Consider the following 21111-nt stretch of genomic DNA (forward strand, 5'->3'; position numbering starts at 1 on the left):
AAATGCTCTCTTTTAAACATAGTTTTTCCTCTGTTAATAAAGGAGTATGACATTGTGGACTGCATTTAGTGTTCATCCAATAATTAACACTCTTTTTTCTGACCCTGACTGACAGAAAATTCCAGACTACACAACCTTTTCATTTTGGAGGACTTGTTTAAAAGGTGTTACTTATATCAGTCTCCTCTGAGAGGACTTCAAATGCATGCCAATCTGTCAATCATGATTAATGTTTAACGCCAAGATAGGATATAGCATGAGGGAGCAATCCGGCAGGACTTCACACAGGTTTCACTATGTGTTACTGGGTCATGACACACTTTCCTTACTTTGAATTGGGCAAAAATAGTCCTCTACATGTCTTTTTAGTGACAAAGTGGGCCAATATCTGCATAAAGTGGAAAAGCTAATGCACTCTGTCATATGCTCAAAAGTCCCGAGTCTAAAAAGCTTCACCCTTTTAAGTGCTTTGTCTGCCATTGCAAAGAAGATGGAAATTTTAAAGGTGAGACAGAGAGAGAACGGAGGCGCTAAACAGAGCTAGACGGGGTATAGAAACCTGTACAGCCTTTTAGAATCAATAGATAGTTTATTGAATCAATACACAGTTTGTTGTAGTGCAGAGCCTGTCTGTCTAATAAAAGTGGCAGATGCAGAATAGGCTAGATTAAGTGTCATGCAGACATAAGTGCACCATCCTTGGGCTTTTGAGACACAGCAGGTCTCCACACTTCAGCTGTTTGACACTGATGGTAATGGTAAGGTTAGCCTGTCGCAAGGCCTCTGTATAGACCACATCTGCATAGCTTGGATACTGTAGGTGTTACAGAGGAGAGCACTCCTTAGCGTATACTGTGACTTAACTCTGCAGTTAATAATAAGGCAGACACCTCTCAGGTGATTTCATATAAGCTAGGGGTGATTTTTAAAAAGATTTAAATGGGTTTGCATACATAAGTGCCTCGGTATTTTCATCTTTACATGCTATAGGAAGCCATTGATTTCCAGGGATTTCAAGTCATTATCCAAATCATCTAGCAGAAAACGGAAGCATCTTGGTGATAAGTGATCGACAGCGGCACGGTGCACGTACATTTTGTTTTTGTCAGTTACTCATCACGGTGTTTTGCTGTTATGGATGTACAACCTCTCCGTTCATTCAAAAACTCCTTGATTTGAGATTCAGCTCTCAAAAACACAGCATTTGTGACTCAGGTTGTCAGAAAATCAAACCCAGAAAAGAGAGCGAGAGGGAAACACGGCAAACACAGAGGTTTTGGAAAAGATAATGTATTGTGGGGGGTTGTGTTGTTTTTTTCCTTGCATTTAAAAGTTTTCTGTTTTGCTGCAGTTCCACTGACATTAAAGCCCTTATAAACCTGTGGTCCACCCACACAGGTGTTTTCACTTATTTTGGCTGATTGAACCTCGCCTGAGGACTGTGTGGGTGCACACAGACGAGTGCTCAACTGGCATCCCTTCACTCTCCTGTTAGTTTTATTGCATCTGTTAGGGTCAGTCAATTTACACCTTTATGATTATTAGTACATAGGGTTTTAGAACCTCACGTAATATCTAGCAAAAGTCCAGTCACAGAGGTCTGATCAGCTAGAATAACACTTTTTACACATTGGTCATCGTTGAATGCACCAAATACAGCACCTATATACAAAACATATATGAGCAGTGATGAAAATCCACTTCATTAATCACCTGTTTCAGGCATGTTTCATCTAGTATAAAACACAGCTGGAACGCAGATGTGCCTGTACTTGTACAGGGAAAAAAAAGCCAAATAGGTTTTTATCTTTATATTTATTTTGTTATAAAATTTTCTACTCCCAAATTAGCACTAGATGTTAAATTATTCCTCGTTTGCCTTTTCTTCCACTGTCTTTAACATTCAGTCCAGAAAAGCTTTTTGCTGTTGTACATAATTACCATAATTAGCCATTTTGATTTGGTTATCGTTAGTTTGTTTAAACATGCTAAACATTGTGCACTGTTGTGTTTAAAGGTTATATTGTAGCAGGGGATGAGCCAGGGATAAGTCACAGTCTTAGCACAGCTCAGCCAATAAAACATTAAACATGTTGGACTGTGACAAAGAGAAAATAAAAGTTTTCTGGGTCATCTGGTGGTTACAAGCCAGTAAAGTACTACTAATCTAACAATACATTTAAGGTTCACTGGTTGCAGAAATGAGTCCACTGAGAGATTCCAAGTGTACATATGGAGATTGTTTCTCACACACCAGCAGCTTTTTTATATAGCGATAATCTGGCTATTTGCCACATCTGGTTAGTGTACATAGGGTTGAGCTGTTTTCATGCAACTTCGACACCCCTCTCAAATGAGAGATGCTGTCATCATATATAAAGCATTTGAGAGAATATCCTTATGCACCTATCATGGTATTTCACCCACAGATGGATCAGTCCGTTGGCATAAAAGTATGAAAAGCAGCTGCCAGCTACCCCCTCCCTCCCCTGAATGAGTGAAAGTAGGTTAACCATAACGCTGTGCAAGTCGGGTAAATATCACAGCAAGCCAAGCCTCTTAACCTCATAATGACAGCATTTGTCTATATGAACTATTATAGGCCAGTTATAGTAGCCCCATTCATCAACCCAAAAGTGAGGTTACGTGTATTTACATGTAGCCAATGACACAGACACAGAAGAAAACACAGTGTTACTGCAGTGGATCGCATTACTGTGGTGCTCGTGATTGTCTTTAACCTACTTAGTCATGACCACAGACTGCTGTGTACACAAGTCTCGCAAATCATAATGAAAGTTTGAGACTCACAGGCTTGTCCTGTGGTGCAGTTGTTTCACAAGCAAGAGTGCATTTAAAGGTGCGTAATGGATTAATTGGGAGTGTAATTAAGGTAAAGCGCTACCTCAAAACAGCCCGTAATGTTTTAAGAAGTGATGCCAAATCTAATAATTTTGGCAGCAGCAGAAACACATGTAAATAGTGTGACCTTATACCAGGATAAATATATGATTTGTTTAAAGCAGTGCATGACAAGGTGCCATGGCACTTGAGTGGATTAGTTTAACCCCTAGGAAATCATCCTTTTTCAGTTCCTGCATGGGTTTGAGCCTAATTGCATGCAGTACTATTGTATCCCTGTTCTCATTCCTGTTCTTTATTAAATTCTTTAAGCTAAAATAAAAACAGCGAAGACAGAGTTCTTTGTTGAAAACTGCCTGCCCTTGGAAGTATCTATTAATGGACAACAAATGTCCTTTCATCGAGGTTTTCTGCTTTTGCTTTCATCTTATCATTTACAAATTTAAATTATACCTGACTGCTGGGTGCTTGGAAATACAGCTAAGACGAGGAATTGAAAGATGCATTGCGCTGGGGTTTAGCTCGTCATGTGTCTTCATTCTTTTTTCTCTTTACAACATCCCACAAAGAGTGTTAGCACGAGACAGAAAAAAGAAAAAAGAATTGTAAGGGTCAATTTGCAGAGATTCAGTGACCTCTGTGTTCATCCCCCAATGATAATAATAGTTCATAATTGAAGTCAGGAACCTCAGTGCTTGCGTGGTGCTACAGCTGTGCTGATTAGAGGTTGAAATGGTCTCCGCCTTGACCTGAATCTTAAATTTGTGTCACCACGGGCTCTATGAAAGCACTAAAACACAATCAAAGAACTAGTTGACAGACAACATGTAAAGTAAGTGTTCAGTCATCTATGATTTGAAGTGTCTTTTAACAGCCTCCACACTCGGCTGGGTAAAGGCCCACTTTGTCTTTACAGGCAATAGCTGCAAGTAAATTTGAATAAGTAAATGTCTGGATCAGTGGGAGCACTAGGATCAAAATTGTTTGTGTTGGCGCTGAAACACTGTTTGCAGTATTGACCCCAGAGCTGTAACTACAGTGAGATCCAGCTTCATTGTTTTGCTCCTTGTCCATCTGGCCACTCTCCTCCCAGAAACTCGCACAGAAAAAAATAAATCTTTTTTTTTTTTTCAGCTGACTTTGTTGGAATAATTACACTGTCACACATCCGCTCGGATCATGTGAGGTCTGTTTACTGTTTACCTAAAGCCAAAGCCAAAAAGCATAGGCAGCTCAACTCAAATGAGCTACATCCCTATTTCAAACCTGCATGCTTTAACTGGCACTGACTCCGCGTTCGATTGTGATGCAATACCTCCTGTCCAATTCACTCTCATTTCAATTCTCATCGCAGCCTGTCTGCTACAAGGACATTGCATCTAACCCTAGAAAAAAAAGCCACTGTAAGTCTAATAACTCTGAATATTAGGACCCTAGTAATTAGGTAACTACCTCTCCAAGGTCACTTATTTTACTGCTGATTTAAAAAAAAAAGATGTTTTCACTGCATCTATCAAAAGCTCTCTCTCTCTCTCTCTCTTCAAGCTCTGAACGCTTATCACTGAATCCCGGGCAGGATTTCATGCAATTTGTGAGGGAAAATGTGCTTCTTTTCACTCTTCCTTTTCCTGAACACTCCACATGTGTGGATGAAAATGGCAGCCAAAGTGGAGTTTCATTCTGGCTTAGATGAGGTGAGGGAGCATTTACATTCCCTTGATCCCTTATTTTTTCTCCCTTTAGTACGGGATATGAAACGTAACCATCCAGCATGATGCTTAAAACCCACAGTCCAGCAGCTCTTGGAACCATCCTGCTGGTCCAAACAGACAAATCTCATTACTGATTAAACCCAAGTCAATTGAAATTAATACAATTATTTAAATGTGGAACTTTCCTCTATTAAATCTAAATGGACGGTCTGTCAACAGGCATGGCAGAGACAGCAAACCTGCTTCCAGGTTATTTGATTGGTCGCCATGCTACCGCAGCACTTCACTGGATACGCAACTGAACACGTTCTAAGCAGCCTTGAACAAATTGAATGTTTATGAGGAGTTTCCTTTGGGGATTTAGTTCTTGCACCAGAGGGTGGAGTGATTGCGTGGGCTCTCGTCATCTTTTCTTTTCCCAATCCATTATAAAGACTCTTCCGTCATATGTGATCCTTTTCTTCCGTCATCTTGAGAAACGAGATTATAGCTGGATCTGAATACTCCAAAGTGCTGTGTGTTGTGTTTTTTTTTCTGTTTTTATTCATAACCACTTCTCTTTGACTTTGATTGAAACACGTCGGGAGGTCATGAAAATGTGCTGCGAGGAATCATAAGTTGGGGAGAGACAAGAAGAGTGCTGTAAAAATCCAGCTAAAAGAAACCTTGGCTTGTAATGAAGTGATAGTGGTTGGAGCTGATACGTGAATTGAGTGTCATCTTTAACATGTGGCAGGAGAGGAATGTGAAGGGACAGTAATATCAGCACAGTGTTGTTTTTTCCAGGGTGAAAGAAATAAAAAGGAACACTGAAGAACCTCATATGGGAGTTTTATGGATTTCAGTGCGGCATCTGACAGTCGCTTTAAAGAACCTTATCTTAAGGCAGTTTTGCATAGAGCACAGAAGTCTCACCCCTATTCTCCGCTAGTCTTTGTTCAGCTGGCCTCAGCTCCACAATACATTTTCTCATGCAGAGTTTCTTTCATAGTCTTTCTGACGAGCTGCAGCGTGACTGCACCGAAGGTAAATGGACATTTCAGTACAAAAACAAACAAACAAACAAAACAAAAACAATGTGTTTTCTGACAAACTGTAAAACAGGAAGTTTCACAAAAGATATAGATCACAGATAAAATTAGATCAAATATATGAATAATATATTTTCTGTGACTAGCTTCTTTTTTATTTCTCATTCAAATCATACAAAATGGCACAAACGTGTTTCTACAGCTGACAGACAAAAATGCCAAATGCTAAACTTATGAATCCCAGCAATCTCTAATGTGCATAAAACAAACATATGTGACATGCATCTCTTCTGTCAAAACTTCTCCTGTAATGTCGTGTGATGAACTAGCTCACACGTCTTGCTGGATGTTTGTATTTCTTGCCCCTTGTGGGAGGAAAAAAAAAAAAACAAACAGAGTAGAATATATTATCAGTTGTTTGAGACGACTTCTAACTGAATTCCACTTGATTTAACTGCCGTGGTTCGTGTGGGAACGTCAGAGAGTCAATTCAAAAGAGGACGGCATCCAAAGGAAAGTGCTTTACATGACTGAAATACAGCTTCCACTGCAGAGGCAGGACGGAGGCATGACAACAAATACTTTATGGAAATGGATGTTTCCAGATGTACAATGTGTGGGAGATCCATCGTGTCTGTCTTTTATGTTACGTATAAGTTATTCTGCGTGACAGCAGTTAATGTGCCAGCATACAGTATCAGTCAGCTTTTGTTTCCTGGACAACTTTATGTAGTCTGAAAATTATTATGTATGACCAGAATGATTAAATAAATGACGTGGAATGTGTCTGATATAGCTTTCTCTATTCTTAGCTAAGATATGTACGTGTATACAGAGCAGTGTTAACAAGCATCGTCAGGACCACATTCAGTATATGACCTTGGTTTGTCGGAACAATCTTTGCTGACAAACCTGATATGACATTTTGAGTGTCTTGGGTTATTCTATGAATGGGAGTTCAATCATCACATCATTAATGGGTTTGGAGTGGGGCCAGTCATTCATGACACTGTGCTTTATAGCTTTGCCAGAAATCTCTGTGGTGAAATGAGAAGGTTGTAGATATTTTCTATGAAGCTATTTCCTGACCAGAGGGTGCCTTTGATTAATGTCTTTTCCACTACAAAGCCATTTAGGTAATCCAGAAGAATAATATTCTCACGTCGGTGAAACCTTAAACTGAGCAGGTTGATCAGGGCTGGCTGTCCCGTCCTGGTCAATTACTGCGTTAATTAGTATTTATGGTTTTTGTCAACCAAGATGTCTGTGACTGCATTTGTACATCACTTTACGAGTCTATCTTTGCTAGGTTCTAGATAACCAACAGATGCAGAGAGGCTATTTTGCATGATTATATTTATTCAGTTGTGGTGACTCCTCATCCAACAAAAGCAGTTTACAGCGATATTGATCAGAGGCTCTATTTTATTAGTCGTCAAAATCAGATTTTATCAGACAAGGGTTTATTTTACTCAGGAGAGCCCCAGTGTTGACTGATCTTGATTTGTGTGTGCTCAAGTTATTGTTTTCTGTTTTTATTTCTTTTGAACTTCATGCTTCCCATCACTCTCCAGACCGTTGTAAGGCTTTATAAAAATTCTCCCCAAAATCCATCTCAGTAAGTAAATATAACTGCTTCCCTTCAAAGCCTGTTGAGTGCTTCTCTTGACTCACATTGACTGGCCATCGCCTAGGAGACTCAGGCTCCGGCTCTACACCACAAGTGTTAACGCCAATTAAACCCCTGGCACCACCCTGTCATTCTGCACATTCTGTGACATATGAGTGATAACACAAACCCTTACCTTCAGCTCTCATCTGGCACACATTAAATGGCACTAGACCCTTTGCGTTTCCTGACATTTTGCAGAAATCGATGGCAATTTAATCAGCGCGAGCATGCTGCTATCAGCCATGCTTGCACCAGCTGTTTTTGTGTTACCTGGATTGAGCTCTTCATGCTGGAAAAGAAGATTTCAAACTCTAATAAGGAAAAATTCTCATTAAATTAACCAAAAAAAAGGACAAGAACACAACATCAAAGTTGATAACAATAATCACAGATTTAAATTTATGTTCCTGTGAAAGCATATTTTCATTCAATTTGCACACTATTAAATTTATTGTCTATTTTAAACACTCATTACTCCTTTTTTCCCTCCCAGCCCCCCCTCTCTCTGCCTGTCTGTCTCGGTGTCTGTTTCTCTCTCTCTCCCCTGCTCTTTCCCTCTGGTGGTAAGTGCAATAATTATCCCATTATACTTTGAAGTTTTTGTAAAATCCAAGGCCCCAAAACAATCCCCAAACATATGAATACATAGTCCTTTTAAGTATTTGGGGACCTATGAGGTTGCCCACAGCTGGAATATTCTCTCTTTGAAATTCCACCGGGTCAAAATAAACTCAAAAAGAACATTGTTTTAAGGAAGAAAAAGTGTGGAGCATGTATTTTTCAGGAGCTTAAATGATACACAGACCTTTTCTTTGAGCAAAGGTGCACTGAGGCCAAAATTAAACTTTCAAAGATTATCTCTGATGTGTTCCTATTGAATCCTCAGAACACCACCGTTGCTTACTGAGGGGGTTTTTTGAGAGACCGCACAAACATGCACAGATGCCTGAAGGTAATCATAACAAAAGTCTGTAGAGTTTAGTGCTGAGATGAGCAGGCTGAGGTTTCTAGAGTGTTTGGTACCAATTTCCAAATTATTTAATATGTGATAATGTGCTAAAATGAAAATGTGTCTCTATTTTAGGAAGACCTTGAGTTGCGTTGCCGGCTGCAGACTCTCACACATTCACACACGTGCAAGCACACACAGATGCGAGTTATTATCTCAACCATCCTTTGAATTGTCGATAAGTATGCAGCGCAGTGTGTGCCGACTGTCATCTTATACAGAGAAATTAGGCAAAATGAACATACTGGCATATGTTCCCATTTCCATGCACATCCAGATGAAGTACTGATTATGAATGGCAGCAAGAAACCCAGGCTATTAGGTGGAATAACATTTCATAAATATGCACTCTCACCTTAATTGAGTGGAGACATTAATACGTCAGTGATGTACAACTATCTGAGTCCTGCCTGCCACTGGGTATTACTCCGGGTTACTGCCTAGGGCTGTACAAATATGAGCTGAAAATGAAAGCAACTCCATAACTGTTTGGATGGTGGATGGTCTGATAAACGTGACAGAAATACTCATGCTGTTTATGTCGTATCTGCCAGTGCTCTTCCCTGCTTTATAACTAAATCCACATGGGAGCAGGGAGAGAGATGATGGTCAGCTGAATGATCATCTCTGGTGCAGAACAGGGACAGAACACCAAGCAGCACAACTGCGTGTTGATGTGAGTGCATGCAAATACACACAAACTCTTAAGCACATGAAAACTGTGAGCTAATTATCGTCTGGAATGAATGAATGATGGGCACGATATGTTTTCCATCATGAAGCGAGTGTCAAACGTACTCAGCGCCTTTAACTTATTTAACACAGAGATTCAGTGCAGTGTAAGTTGGATGATACTCATGGCTGCAAATGATCACCAAAACGATGTGAGCAGAGGCTGTCATTAAAGGCACAATGTGTGTTACCGTGGCAACATCATAGAGGCCTCCATTTTTTTAATGCCATGGTTGTGAACAATCAATGTTGCACCCAATCCCCCTGTGAATTAAAGGCACACAGCTAAATAAAGCTCAAGTGCTCCGTTGCCACACTTTTTTACAATCCACTGTTTGTCTCGTCTCTGTAGGGAATTCTGTAACAACCTGTTTCTGTGGGGGGAAAGTAGGCAAAGTAGCAACACTCGACAATCAAAGTAGTTCTGTGTTGGGTAGAATTAAATTTTAAACCAATTACTTATAAAAAAAAAAAAAAGAGAAAGAAAAAAGAAAAAGACAAAACTGTCAGATTTTGATTGTCACACATGTAGGTGACATTAATTATTCAACGTGCCTCTGTTCAATCCTTTACCGGCTGAATTAGCACAATCACAAAGCTGAGATATTCTTTTTTTTTCTTGTGATTTCATTCAGCGTTCTTGTTCCAGCTTGGTTAAATGTAAGTGCAACTCCCTGCACAGTTACTTTTCCATTATGCTCCACAACGACCTCTCTGACCAAGGTAATTACCTCGGCTCTTGAGCCATCGCAGTCAAAAATAAAGCCCGCAGAGATCTTTCTGCATCAGATTAGCAATGTGGTTTTTGAAATCTTCAGAGAGATACAGCACAGTTGTTCATTCTGGTGATTTTGGCTTGTTTGTTTATTCATTAACATTTGATCTGTCATCCAAAGTTTGCAGGAAAATCTTGCCAGCAGGAGGAGGTGCGATAAGGTGAATGTAGTATTTAATTAAGAGGGTACATACAGACACCACGCAGCAATTGACCTTAGTGAACATGTCAAGACTTTATCTTGCTCCTATCAACCGCAAGCAGGAGTTGTGAAGCCGGTGAATAGCTGATCTGTCAGACAGCCTTTTTATTTCTACAGCCAGAGCTTGTACCATTTTGAAATGGGAGCTTTTTTTTTTTTTTTTTTTAAGCTTCCTGTCATAGTGTAAAATATTTAAACATCAACTCTTTCAAATCTGTGTGACAGAATAAAATGAAATGAAGCCATTATCAAATTATGATATGATTTATTTCACCAAACAGCCAGAATAAGACAGGCAGAGGGAAACGCTCAATCTGCATTGTGCTGCTTTTGTACAGTAAGACCATCATCTGGAACTTAAAACCTCTTAGCCTAAGCTGCAAATCAGAGGATCAATATTTTATAATAAGCATTGAATAACATCACAATTTTTGGAATTAATACAAACTGATTTTGTTTTTGCTCAATATTTTCAGCCCAAATCAGCTGTGATCACTAATGTCCCAACATCCCAATGACAGAGGAACAAACAAAGGCTGAAGGTATACTGAAGGTAAACCAACACATTTCTTTTGTAGGTCTGCACTGACCCCATGAGGTTAAAGGCAAAATTACATTTTACATTCCTGCTAAACTTCCAGTGCTATAATTCTAACAAGAGAATGAATAGGATGAAAAACATAAGAATTCAAATAATAATAAAATGTTAGAGTGAAGCACTCTTGATTTTGGTCATAGATTATAATAGAGCAAGAAACTGCAGTTCATTTCCCTTCATTTATACAATATAACACAGAATTAAATCAGTGATGCTCAGTGATATGACGTTTTGATTTGGAACATGACTGTTGACTGGTAATTCTCGCTGTCATTGTTATTTCCATTGTCAATATGTCAGCAGTACACTCACTTCTCCAACAGACAGTTATCTTGTATTTCAGGTGAGTTGTTGTCAACTGTTAACGTACTTAAGCAATTAGCAAGAAATCTAGAATCAAGAATTTCGCTCATTTCCAATCTGACAATGCATTTCATTACATTTGACCTGAACTGCAATAAAAACTAAAGACTTCAATTGTATTTTTGTTGTTCCAACCAGATATAGTCTCAGTGTGGTCTGATTTTTCATTGAAAGCTGCTGAGTCTCTGTTAATCTGCATGTGGGTAAAAACTAGAATTTCTCCAAATTCACTACTGGGAATAACTTTTGTCTGACATTTATTTCTCCTCCATCTGCAAAAAGCCTTGTCTTCATATCTGGACACAGCAATTAAGGACAAAAACCCATGTCCATAACTTTTCATGCTCATATAAATCATAACCAGAACTTAATATCAGGTCCAATCTATTTGTTTTATCATCTGTGTTGCTGAAGTTTCAGAAACTAGTATCTTTCCTACATTTCACCAACAGGTGGAGCCATGGCAGCTAGCTAAAAAGTATATTTTCCTGGCGTCCACACCAGCATCCACAAACATCTGAGCTCCTTGAAACCCTTCCAAGACGCCTCAGACAAAATTATTATTTTCATTTTCATAACAGGTCAATTTCACTTTTGTCACCTACTGGACAAAGAAAAACTTCCTCTAAGGCTGAAATGGGCATCGATCACTGGATGAGTATTGATTGTTATAAAAAATATATGACTTTGAGTATGTGAATTTATGGCCACTATAAAATAAGAAAAACTATATAATATTTGTGGATCCCATGGTGGAACGCTAAAGAACAGCAGCAGGGCAGTGTGAGGAAATATTGCAGGGCAAACAAATACAAACAAAAAACTGCACGTACAAAACAGAATATACACAGTATACACAAATAACAAATAAGCACTATACTCTAAGACAAAAAAGCAAACAAGTTTAAAAGTTGCACATTATATGTACCTGCTAATACTACATTAATATCTTAAAGGGCTTTGGGACTATAGCAGTTCCTAAATTAGCTCTCTACGAGCTTTTAAATAAAAAATAATACAATTAAAAATTTAAATAAATCGGAGAAACAAGAAACAAGTTAAATATTACACAGGGACGAATACAAACAGAGAAATTCTTTGCAACAAGAGCCAGAAAAAAATGAATAAATAAATAAAAAAAACTCAGTCAGACAAACACTCGTGATGAGAAAATGAATTACAAGATACAAAAGCATGAGAGGGCACAGAAAAAAATGCTCATTTATATTTATTCACTGACTGCGTTTATGTATTTTATTCATTATTATCAAAAATGTCTGATAAACTGAATTTAAACAGCTGCAGGTGTGAGCGGGTTGGATGATTATTATTATGGATAATCAATCGATCCATAACCGATATGTGAAATTGCATGTTCCCGCGTCAGGATTATTATGGCCTTAAGTGAACAGTGAGGATTGTGGAGCTTTGTGCCACCAGAGATGAAAAACATGTTGTACTGTGCCTTTCATTTATGAAGCTGCCATAGAGGGAGCTGGACAGGTCACCGAGGAATGACACCTCTCACCGAGGAAGGGTGAGAGGTGTCATCTGTGATTGCTGATAATGGGGCCCATCATCTTTTTCTCTACCACCTCCTCGAGGGAGGCAAGAGATAACCTAGGTGGCGTGTTCTCGGACTGCCTGCTGTTAGATTTCTTGTATCCAGAGATGTTTTTCAAGCCCTTACACGTTTCCTCACATTGCTCTGCTGCACTCTGTCCTTGTGATTGCGGTTCAGTTGTATAGGAATGTAATGATTGGAAATTTGGAACAGGCACATGTTCATCTTCTTTAAATAGATATTTTTGGTATTTTCATTTATCTAAGCAAACAGACAGATAGAGATTTTTCTGTGAGCCCCACAGTGCAGGGAGTCCCCCTCAGTTCTCCCATTGGCCCCGATGTTCCATTTCTTCTGACATTATTGCAGACAAGCTGAAGCGACCACTTTTCTAACACGCTCCTGTGACTACAATTTTCAGTCATGAAATATACATTTCACACCACTGGGTCATGAAAGTGTCTTCTCCCAGAAAATACACTTTTTTGGAAGTAGGAGTTGCCAGAAACAACCGATTCTACTTAAACTGGGGCGACTCAGCGCTTTTTTCCGTTTTCAAGTCATTTCCATGGTAACCCTACATCAGCTGTGTCAGATCATTTGATCACGATCAAAGCCACGTTTGCTGTGAGCGCTGACAAAGCACTAATACACAGTCACTCAGTGGGGCGGCTTCCCTATCTAAACTAGTCACAGCAGCAGCCACATCACTGCCTGAGGAGCTCGTATGGCTTTACCTGTCAACCATGCTGCATCACACATGGACACATCCACAGCAGAGGCACACGATTACAATTTCTGCTGAGATGCAGACTCTGACCTCTCTCCTTAACTGACAAAACAATATGGTTGGAGATTTTCTGGTCATGTCATAGTAGACTATACAATGTAAATGTTTCAGAACACCTCCACTGTGTCAGATGTGCAAGAGGACTAAATGTCTTTCACACTGTGACAGGGAGCAGTGAGTGCTACTGTATTAAACAACAACACTTTGTTCATTTTTTAATCTGAGAATTAATTTTATAGTGAAATCTAACAGACTATAAAGCTGTTTATTTAGTCAAATAACAGCAACATCATCAACTACTGTAGAGATGTGAAAAGATGCATGAGTTGTGTGTGAGCAGAGTTTGCATACGTAATTGTCACTGGTTGACCACCCGGGGTATCTCTGGGCATGACACAAACCCTCCTTCATAGCGCCTTCATCATATTTGGCCTTGTCTTCCTTCCACTGAGAAAAGACAATAACCCGCTCGTCAGTGTTCACACAACAAGAGGCTCAAACACGGGAGTAAAAACATTAACAGATACCGACAGATCTACATTATGCATGCAGACCATCCAGTGCGCTGTGTATATGTTTCATAAAATCCTGGGAATCCTCATTTTAAATTTAAATTGTTCTCTAGTCATGTGGTAATGAATGAAAATCATTATATTCAAGAAAAAAAACTAAATGTACCAGCTCATGATCAGATCAGATCATGGTCCTCTACTCTTTTGCATGGATCTAGGTTCTATCATCAAGTCGCATGCTTTTTCCTATCATTGCTATGCTAACGGCTTAGATATTTACTTACTTTGTATCTCACTTGTAAGTTGCTACGGATAAAAGTGTTCAATGTAAATGTTAATGATGTAATGGTTCAGAAAAACTTAAAAGTGGCAGGACTGATAATCTTTTTTCCAAATGTGATGGGGGTCTGTGTGACACAACCTTTGTCCCAGAATAGGGTCCATGGGAAATACAATAAATAGATGTGGAGTGTTTCGGTCACATTAAATAACCATAATACACCAGTTGTTTCTGAAGAAGGTCACAACAATACGGTGTGTGAGTGGTTAATAACCAGGGTCTTACTGTGTTTGGAGGAGCTGCAGAGTAAGTGGCAGCGGTACATGTTCCAAGCAAATTATGCCCAACTGACTGATACAGCAGGTACTGAGAAGAGCGAGGTAAAGTTAACCAGCAGTGAGTGCTGCTGTGACTTAAGCTAACAGATCAGCAGGCTTACTCTACTCTACATAACTCATTTCATTCAGCAGCACGTAGGATAACAGAGTGGGCCCAGATTGAACTAAGCCATTTTGTTTTCCTTATTACAAGCTGAAAAATGAGCTTTTTGCTCGATTGAGGATCTAATTAGAGGTATTATCTACATTTTAGTTTTGCTCATCTGAAATGTGAATAGCTGACGTAAGTTCAGTTATTTCTAGGCAAAACCGATATTGAAGATATTTCAAATTGTATTTGGTCATAACTGCAGTTATTGCAGATTTTGTATCACAAATCAAATCTTCAGTGAATGTTAAGTGATATGAAAATAAAACATTTCAATCCAGCTAAAAGCGAGCTCTCTGTGCACTTACCTACTTTGCCTACTGACACACTTCCTCTTTGTCTATTGACTTTTACAGTTTTCTTGAAAACTCATATTTCACACAGTGTAGTCTACAGGGGACTGTCTCTCATTCTGTACGACAGTCTGACAGTGGACATTATTATGACATCACGATGTAGTATTCTATCCAAGTACTATTCTATGACTCTGTATTCTGTTCAGACTGGACCATATCGCTGCCTGTTTGTAATACTTCATCCATAGCTACTTGTTTTGTAGTAAACTGTCCCTACTAGTCACATATGATTATGTGTGGCATTATCAGATTGCTCATATGCAACAATGTTTACTAAGCATTTTACTATTAAAACAGATTGAAGTGGAGTTTAGTGCCCTAGTTTTTAAACCTCTCATCTATCTCTATTTTAACTATGTCATTTGGCTTAATAAAATAAAAGAATAAAACAAACAAACAAAAACAGACTCTCCTGATGGACATGATGCTTTGTGTAATGCAGTGTGTCAGACTGTTTGCAATGTCCTCTCCTTGCAGTCCACGTTTCCTTGTGACTTGCTTCATGCCCTCTCGATGCCTCTTACAGTATCACCATTTTGTGGTCATGGATTGATTTAGTGCTGTTGTACTGTTGTAATGTAATCAAATGAGTGTTTGTCGTCAGTTTAAGTATTAGGGGTTATTCATGGTATCAAAGTATTAGAGTGCTGTCCGTTAAGACTAAAACTTAGATAATACTATTACAGTAACCAAGGACAGCCTCACAATGCCCTGATATAATAATCTTAAAAAGCTGTGTGCTGTCTAGTTCCCTGGTGTTTAACATCGCTTCTGATGGAACAAAGGCTGAGAGCCGTGACAGCCGTGTTCCTGCCAGACAATGGCAGAACAGTTCACTCGAATGCCGATTGTTCTTGCAAGCTCCAGCTGGACACAGATGACAAAGTGTGATGCGCCATCTGCAAGGAGCATACAGTGTATCAGTAGAATTACCCATCACCCTCTGTGGCATGGCTCTTTCTGACCTTGGAGCACATGATTATTAGTCATCATCATTTACTTCAACCCATTTGTTATTTTGATTCCTTTTTTTTTTTTTTGATTCTGTGTGTGTGTGTGTGTGTGTGTGTGTGTGTAGTGCCATCTTCAGCTCCCAGTTGATGAAGATTATGTTCAGTGTCATGGAAAACTTGGAGAGTTCATAAATGAGGCTCACATCATGCATCGCATGCGCGTGCCTCATGTTCCCTAAGCACATTTGTGACCATGGACAAACAGGAATTATTATGCTGCAGGGAGATGCAAACCTTTGTGTCAACATAAACAAAATGCAAATACACAAAAATTTAACCAGACTTTAAAAAATATTGAATCAATATGTTAAAATTTCCCTCCATAGGATCTTTGTGATATAAGATAAAAGGCAGCTGCACAATTTGCTTATCATATTGCAACAAACATAAATGCTAATGTATGCGGAAACAGTGGTGTTTAACTAATGCTGGGGGTGTAGCCCAATATGCAGCACAAATCTCTGAAGGCACAGGAAACGGAAGCACAAATGAAATGCATGCAGGCAGAATGCAGCCTTCAAACTCTTTAATATGAGCCACAGGCAGTGTTCCTGATGTGCCTCTCTTCCCAAGTGAGCAAGTGGAGAGGATGATGGATACAGCTCCACGAGGACATAGCGATATCAAACAACGATACTTGACATGTTTCCACATGAGTGCCACTGCATCAGGTTGAGGAGGGCATGACAGGTCCTTTTCTTTACCTTTCCCTCTATTGCTAAACTGACACAACATTCTGTATGCAGCATGTGTCACCGGTTCAGACGCCACATGTGATAAATTAAAACGAGAGAATTGAATAATTCACTCTAATTATACCTCTGTGGGAACTCATGCCAGAAGTGTTTAGTTTTCATTAGGACCAGGTGAAAACACATACAGTAAGGGCAATTAGTCATGCTCTGCATGAGTCACAGTTTACCATTCAGTCTTAATAAACCAACAGGCACCGTTTAAAGAGCATCACTCTTCATTTTCAAGCTCTTTGCAGGCTAATGGCAATTAATCCAAAGACCATGTCAAAGTCACAGCCTGTTCAGAGTTTGTGCAATAGGCTACATCATTATTAAAGAGCTCTGCACAAGACATGTAAGCATTTATTGTTGGTTTTGGTCAGTTGAAATTGTAACAGTATCACATAGTGGAAGGTTTTTTTTTTTATTTGTTTGTTTGTTTTTGTTTCCAGGATTTGGAAAAAATATTCTAACAATAAATTATTAGTAACAAATCACACCCCTGACCTCTAACTGAGGGGTTATAGGGCCAGAAAGTTTAGTAAATTGCATGTAGGACACTTTCTGTAGTGTCTTGATCAAATGTTTTAGGTGAGATGTCCAAAAATAGCAGCTAAGACGTGGAACATCTGCGAGTTTGAGGTTGAGGGGATGAAATCATTCCTCTCAGGTGAGAAATTAAAAAAATAAAAGACTGAACACATTTCAATATTTTTGGCTAAACCTCTCCCTCCCCAGGTCCCCACCATTACTAGATTGAGGGATTATAAAAAGCTGATGTAACTTGACATTCCTCTGAAGGTTTTGTTTTCACGGTGAATGGCATCATAAGCGGTTTAACATTTGTTGGAGCGCAGGGGCGGTAAATTATTGATTTTTATTTTTTATTTTTTGGTGGTGGTGGGGGGGGGGTGGGGGCATCTTTTCTGTAGGTAGGTCAACATCTTTTGGGGAATGTAGCTCGGCATGATGCTCCAGTGAGCTGATTTTTTGTGCATGAAATGACTTGACATCCTCTCGACCACCGAGCGAGCGAGCGTGCGTACGTGCGTGCGTGCGTGCGTGTGTGTGTGTGTGTGTGTGTGTGTGTGAGCGTCCAGTCCGGAGAAAGAGAGAGAGACAGAGAGAGGGAGGGAGAGAGAGAGAGAGAGAATAAGCAACTTTGTAACCAGGCATAGCCGTGTATCCTCCGGCACAGCGTGGGAAAAGAGAAGCGTTTGGCAGATATGGTTGATCAGCGGTTCTTTCATCCTCTCCGGTGCGTTAGAGACGACGATCGTTCTCGCGTTGAACAGATCCGGTTTCCTATTTGGGTTTAAACGGATAAATAACAAAAAAAAAAAAAAAGAAGAAGAAAAGATGTGCTGAAAATTCCCAAGGAGCCAAACATCTTTCGTCAATGTGTGTGAGGTATGTATTTTCACGCAGGAGTTAGAAATTACGCACAACGCCTCTCTGTCATTTTAATTCTCAATGCGATCCAGTGTTTTAGTTTGCATCTCCATGTCTCGACAAGCAAATGCGACACGGCTTGACCCCGCAGCGGATTTAAACTAATATCCTGTGTCCCGTGTATTGCTTTGACCTTGCTTTTTTTTGTTCTCTCGCAGGAGTTTGCTCTTCATCCTGCTGTGTTTGAGCCATTTTCAATGTACAGCCCCAAAGTTGGCACACGAGGCTTTGCCTGGTGCTGGGGAGAAGTTGCTTTTTTTTATTTCTGTCTGGCTGTTTTACATCACCGTGTATGTGTTTCATTTCTAGATGACATTGAGGATACCTTAGCAGGAGTGTGAGCTCGGCCATCATTTGCAGGAAAATGCATCTTTGGATTTCCTATGTTTTGCTAAGTGCAACGTCAGTGTGCACCGTGGAGCTGCTCAGCAGTTATGGAGACATATGTCAAAGACTGTGTGCCTGTGAGGAGAGAGAGGGGATACTTACAGTGAGCTGTGAAAACAGAGGAATTGTGAGTCTCTCTGACATAAACCCAGCATACTCTCCACAGTATCATCTGCTTCTTACAGGGAATCTTTTGAAAAAGCTATCTGCCAACGATTTTATCGAGTACAAAGGACTTACAATATTACATCTGGGAAATAATGACATATCTGAGGTTGAAGCAGGAGCTTTCAATGGACTTCAGGGATTAAAACGATTACATCTCAACAATAACAAAATCGATGCCTTGAAAGAAGAGTTTTTCTTTGGCCTTGAAAGTCTGGAATATCTACAAATTGATTATAACTACATCACCCAAGTGGCACCGAACGCCTTCAGTAGACTTCGACAACTGGAGGTCCTGATTCTGAACGACAACTTAATATCTACTCTGCCTGTGAATATTTTCCAGTATGTACCATTGACTCATTTGGACTTAAGGGGAAATCAGCTCAAGGTGCTTCCCTATTCAGGTCTGCTGGAGCACATGAACAGTGTTGTGGAGCTACAGCTGGAGGAGAATCCGTGGAACTGCTCCTGTGAGCTGATCGCTCTCAAAACGTGGCTCGAGAGCATATCCTACACAGCTCTGGTCGGCGACGTAGTTTGTGAGTTCCCTTTCCGGCTTCACGGGAGAGATCTCGATGAGGTTTCAAAACAGGAGTTGTGTCCGCGGAGAGCCATTGCTGAATATGAGATGCCGCCCCTGCCACACCTGAGCACAGATGTATACTACAGGACAACACCAGCCCTAGCTACAGCCTCCTTCACCTCATCTGGGATTGCACGGTCCTCTTCAAGACCCACTAAAGGACCTAGACAGTCGGGCAAATTAAAATCAAGACCCACTGCTCGAATTCCATCTAATAAACCACAAAATTATGGCCAAATCATTTCATATCAAACCAAATCCCCTGTGCCTTTAGACTGCCCAACTGTCTGCACCTGCAATCTTCAAATTTCAGATCTTGGCCTGAATGTGAATTGCCAGGAGCGAAAGATTGAGCATATTTCAGACTTAAATCCTAAACCTTATAATCCCAAAAAGATGTATCTCACGGGCAATTATATCCCCGTGGTGCGTCGTTCCGATTTTATAGAGGCAACTGGATTAGATTTGCTTCATCTGGGTAACAATCGAGTAGCTCGCATACATGACAGAGCATTTGGCGATTTGACGCATTTAAGAAGACTTTATCTTAATGGGAATTTAATAGACCATCTCACAGCTCAGATGTTTTACGGATTGGAAAGCCTGCAGTTCCTCTATTTAGAATACAACGTCATTAAAGAGGTTGCTCCCGACACCTTTCAGCATCTGCCCAAACTGCAGCTTCTTTTCCTGAACAACAACCTCTTGAAGACTTTACCAGTGGGAACTTTTATTGGCCTCACATTAGCCAGACTAAATCTTCGCAACAACCACCTGCGATATCTGCCAGTCAGCGGCGTACTAGATCAGCTTACAGGCCTGGTGCAAGTCGATTTGTTTGAGAATCCCTGGGATTGCTCTTGTAGCATACTGGAGTTGAAGATGTGGCTGGAGCAGCTTAGCACTGGCACAGTTGTAAACAATGTCATATGTGGCTCGCCTAAGAGACTAGCTGGGGAGGATATGAGATACATTAAGACAGCAAATTTCTGCCCTAATAACTCTGATATACTTGCATCCATGATCCCACCCTCCGAAGAATCTTTTCCTGGCAGTACTATCACCATAGAAACATCCTTGGACTCTGACACACAATACGGTGCCATTCCTTTATCTGTGATGATTCTTGCCCTTCTCCTCATGTTCATTGTGTCTGTGTTTGTGACTGCAGGACTGTTTGTGGCGATGAGGAAAAGACGTCAAAAGAGTCAAAATGAACAGAATAACTCCATGAATGCTTGCATAAGCTCTCTCAACATGGAATACGGCCTTTATAAAAAGGGATCCATCCCCAAAGTCAGAACGTCTGCTGGACACGTGTATGAGTACATTCCACCTCCCACTGAATCCACATGCAGAACTACTGTGCACACCCCGATGGACAGCAAATCAGTGGATGGATTTAGAGACTTTGATGAGCTGAGTGGCACTTTTCTGGGTAACTCGGATGAAGAGGCAGTCAGTAATGTGATAAGCTCAGAATACAGTGCCACTACGCCAGAGCCACTGAACAAGTCCTCCACCCCTCACCAAGATGATCCGTGTTACTACAGAGATGCACATGAGCCTGACAAGCACCCGCGCAACAGCAATACGTTATCATGCAGGCACACAGCACATTCATCAAGTCAGTATACCTCAGACTTTGATGCAAGGCATCAATACATCCAGCCAGATAGAATACAACAGACAATTCTCTATTGTACAGCACCAAGTACTGTTTATGTGGAGCCCAACAGGAGCGAGTACTGGGAACTTAAAGCAAAGCTTCACATTGAGCCTGATTATCTTGAGGTTCTTGAAAAAAGAACCACATTTACACAGTTTTAA

At 40.2% G+C, this 21111-nt stretch overlaps 1 protein-coding gene across 1 annotated transcript; it reads left to right on the forward strand.

Annotated features, from left to right (window-relative positions):
- Positions 1 to 18044: 18044 nt before the first annotated feature.
- Positions 18045 to 21111, forward strand: slitrk5b (SLIT and NTRK-like family, member 5b). Its single transcript, XM_026376940.1, has 2 exons — positions 18045 to 18101; positions 18453 to 21111. Exon 2 carries the CDS (start codon positions 18508 to 18510, stop codon positions 21109 to 21111), a length of 2604 nt encoding a protein of 867 aa, XP_026232725.1. The 5' UTR covers positions 18045 to 18101; positions 18453 to 18507.

This window comes from Anabas testudineus, chromosome 21, assembly GCF_900324465.2.
Source record: "Anabas testudineus chromosome 21, fAnaTes1.2, whole genome shotgun sequence".
NCBI classification, from domain to species: domain Eukaryota; kingdom Metazoa; phylum Chordata; class Actinopteri; order Anabantiformes; family Anabantidae; genus Anabas; species Anabas testudineus.

What these genes read in the sequence shown, in the direction of transcription:
- slitrk5b (XM_026376940.1), top strand. Translation starts at nt 18,508, where the DNA reads ATGCATCTTTGGATTTCCTATGTTTTGCTAAGTGCAACGTCAGTGTGC.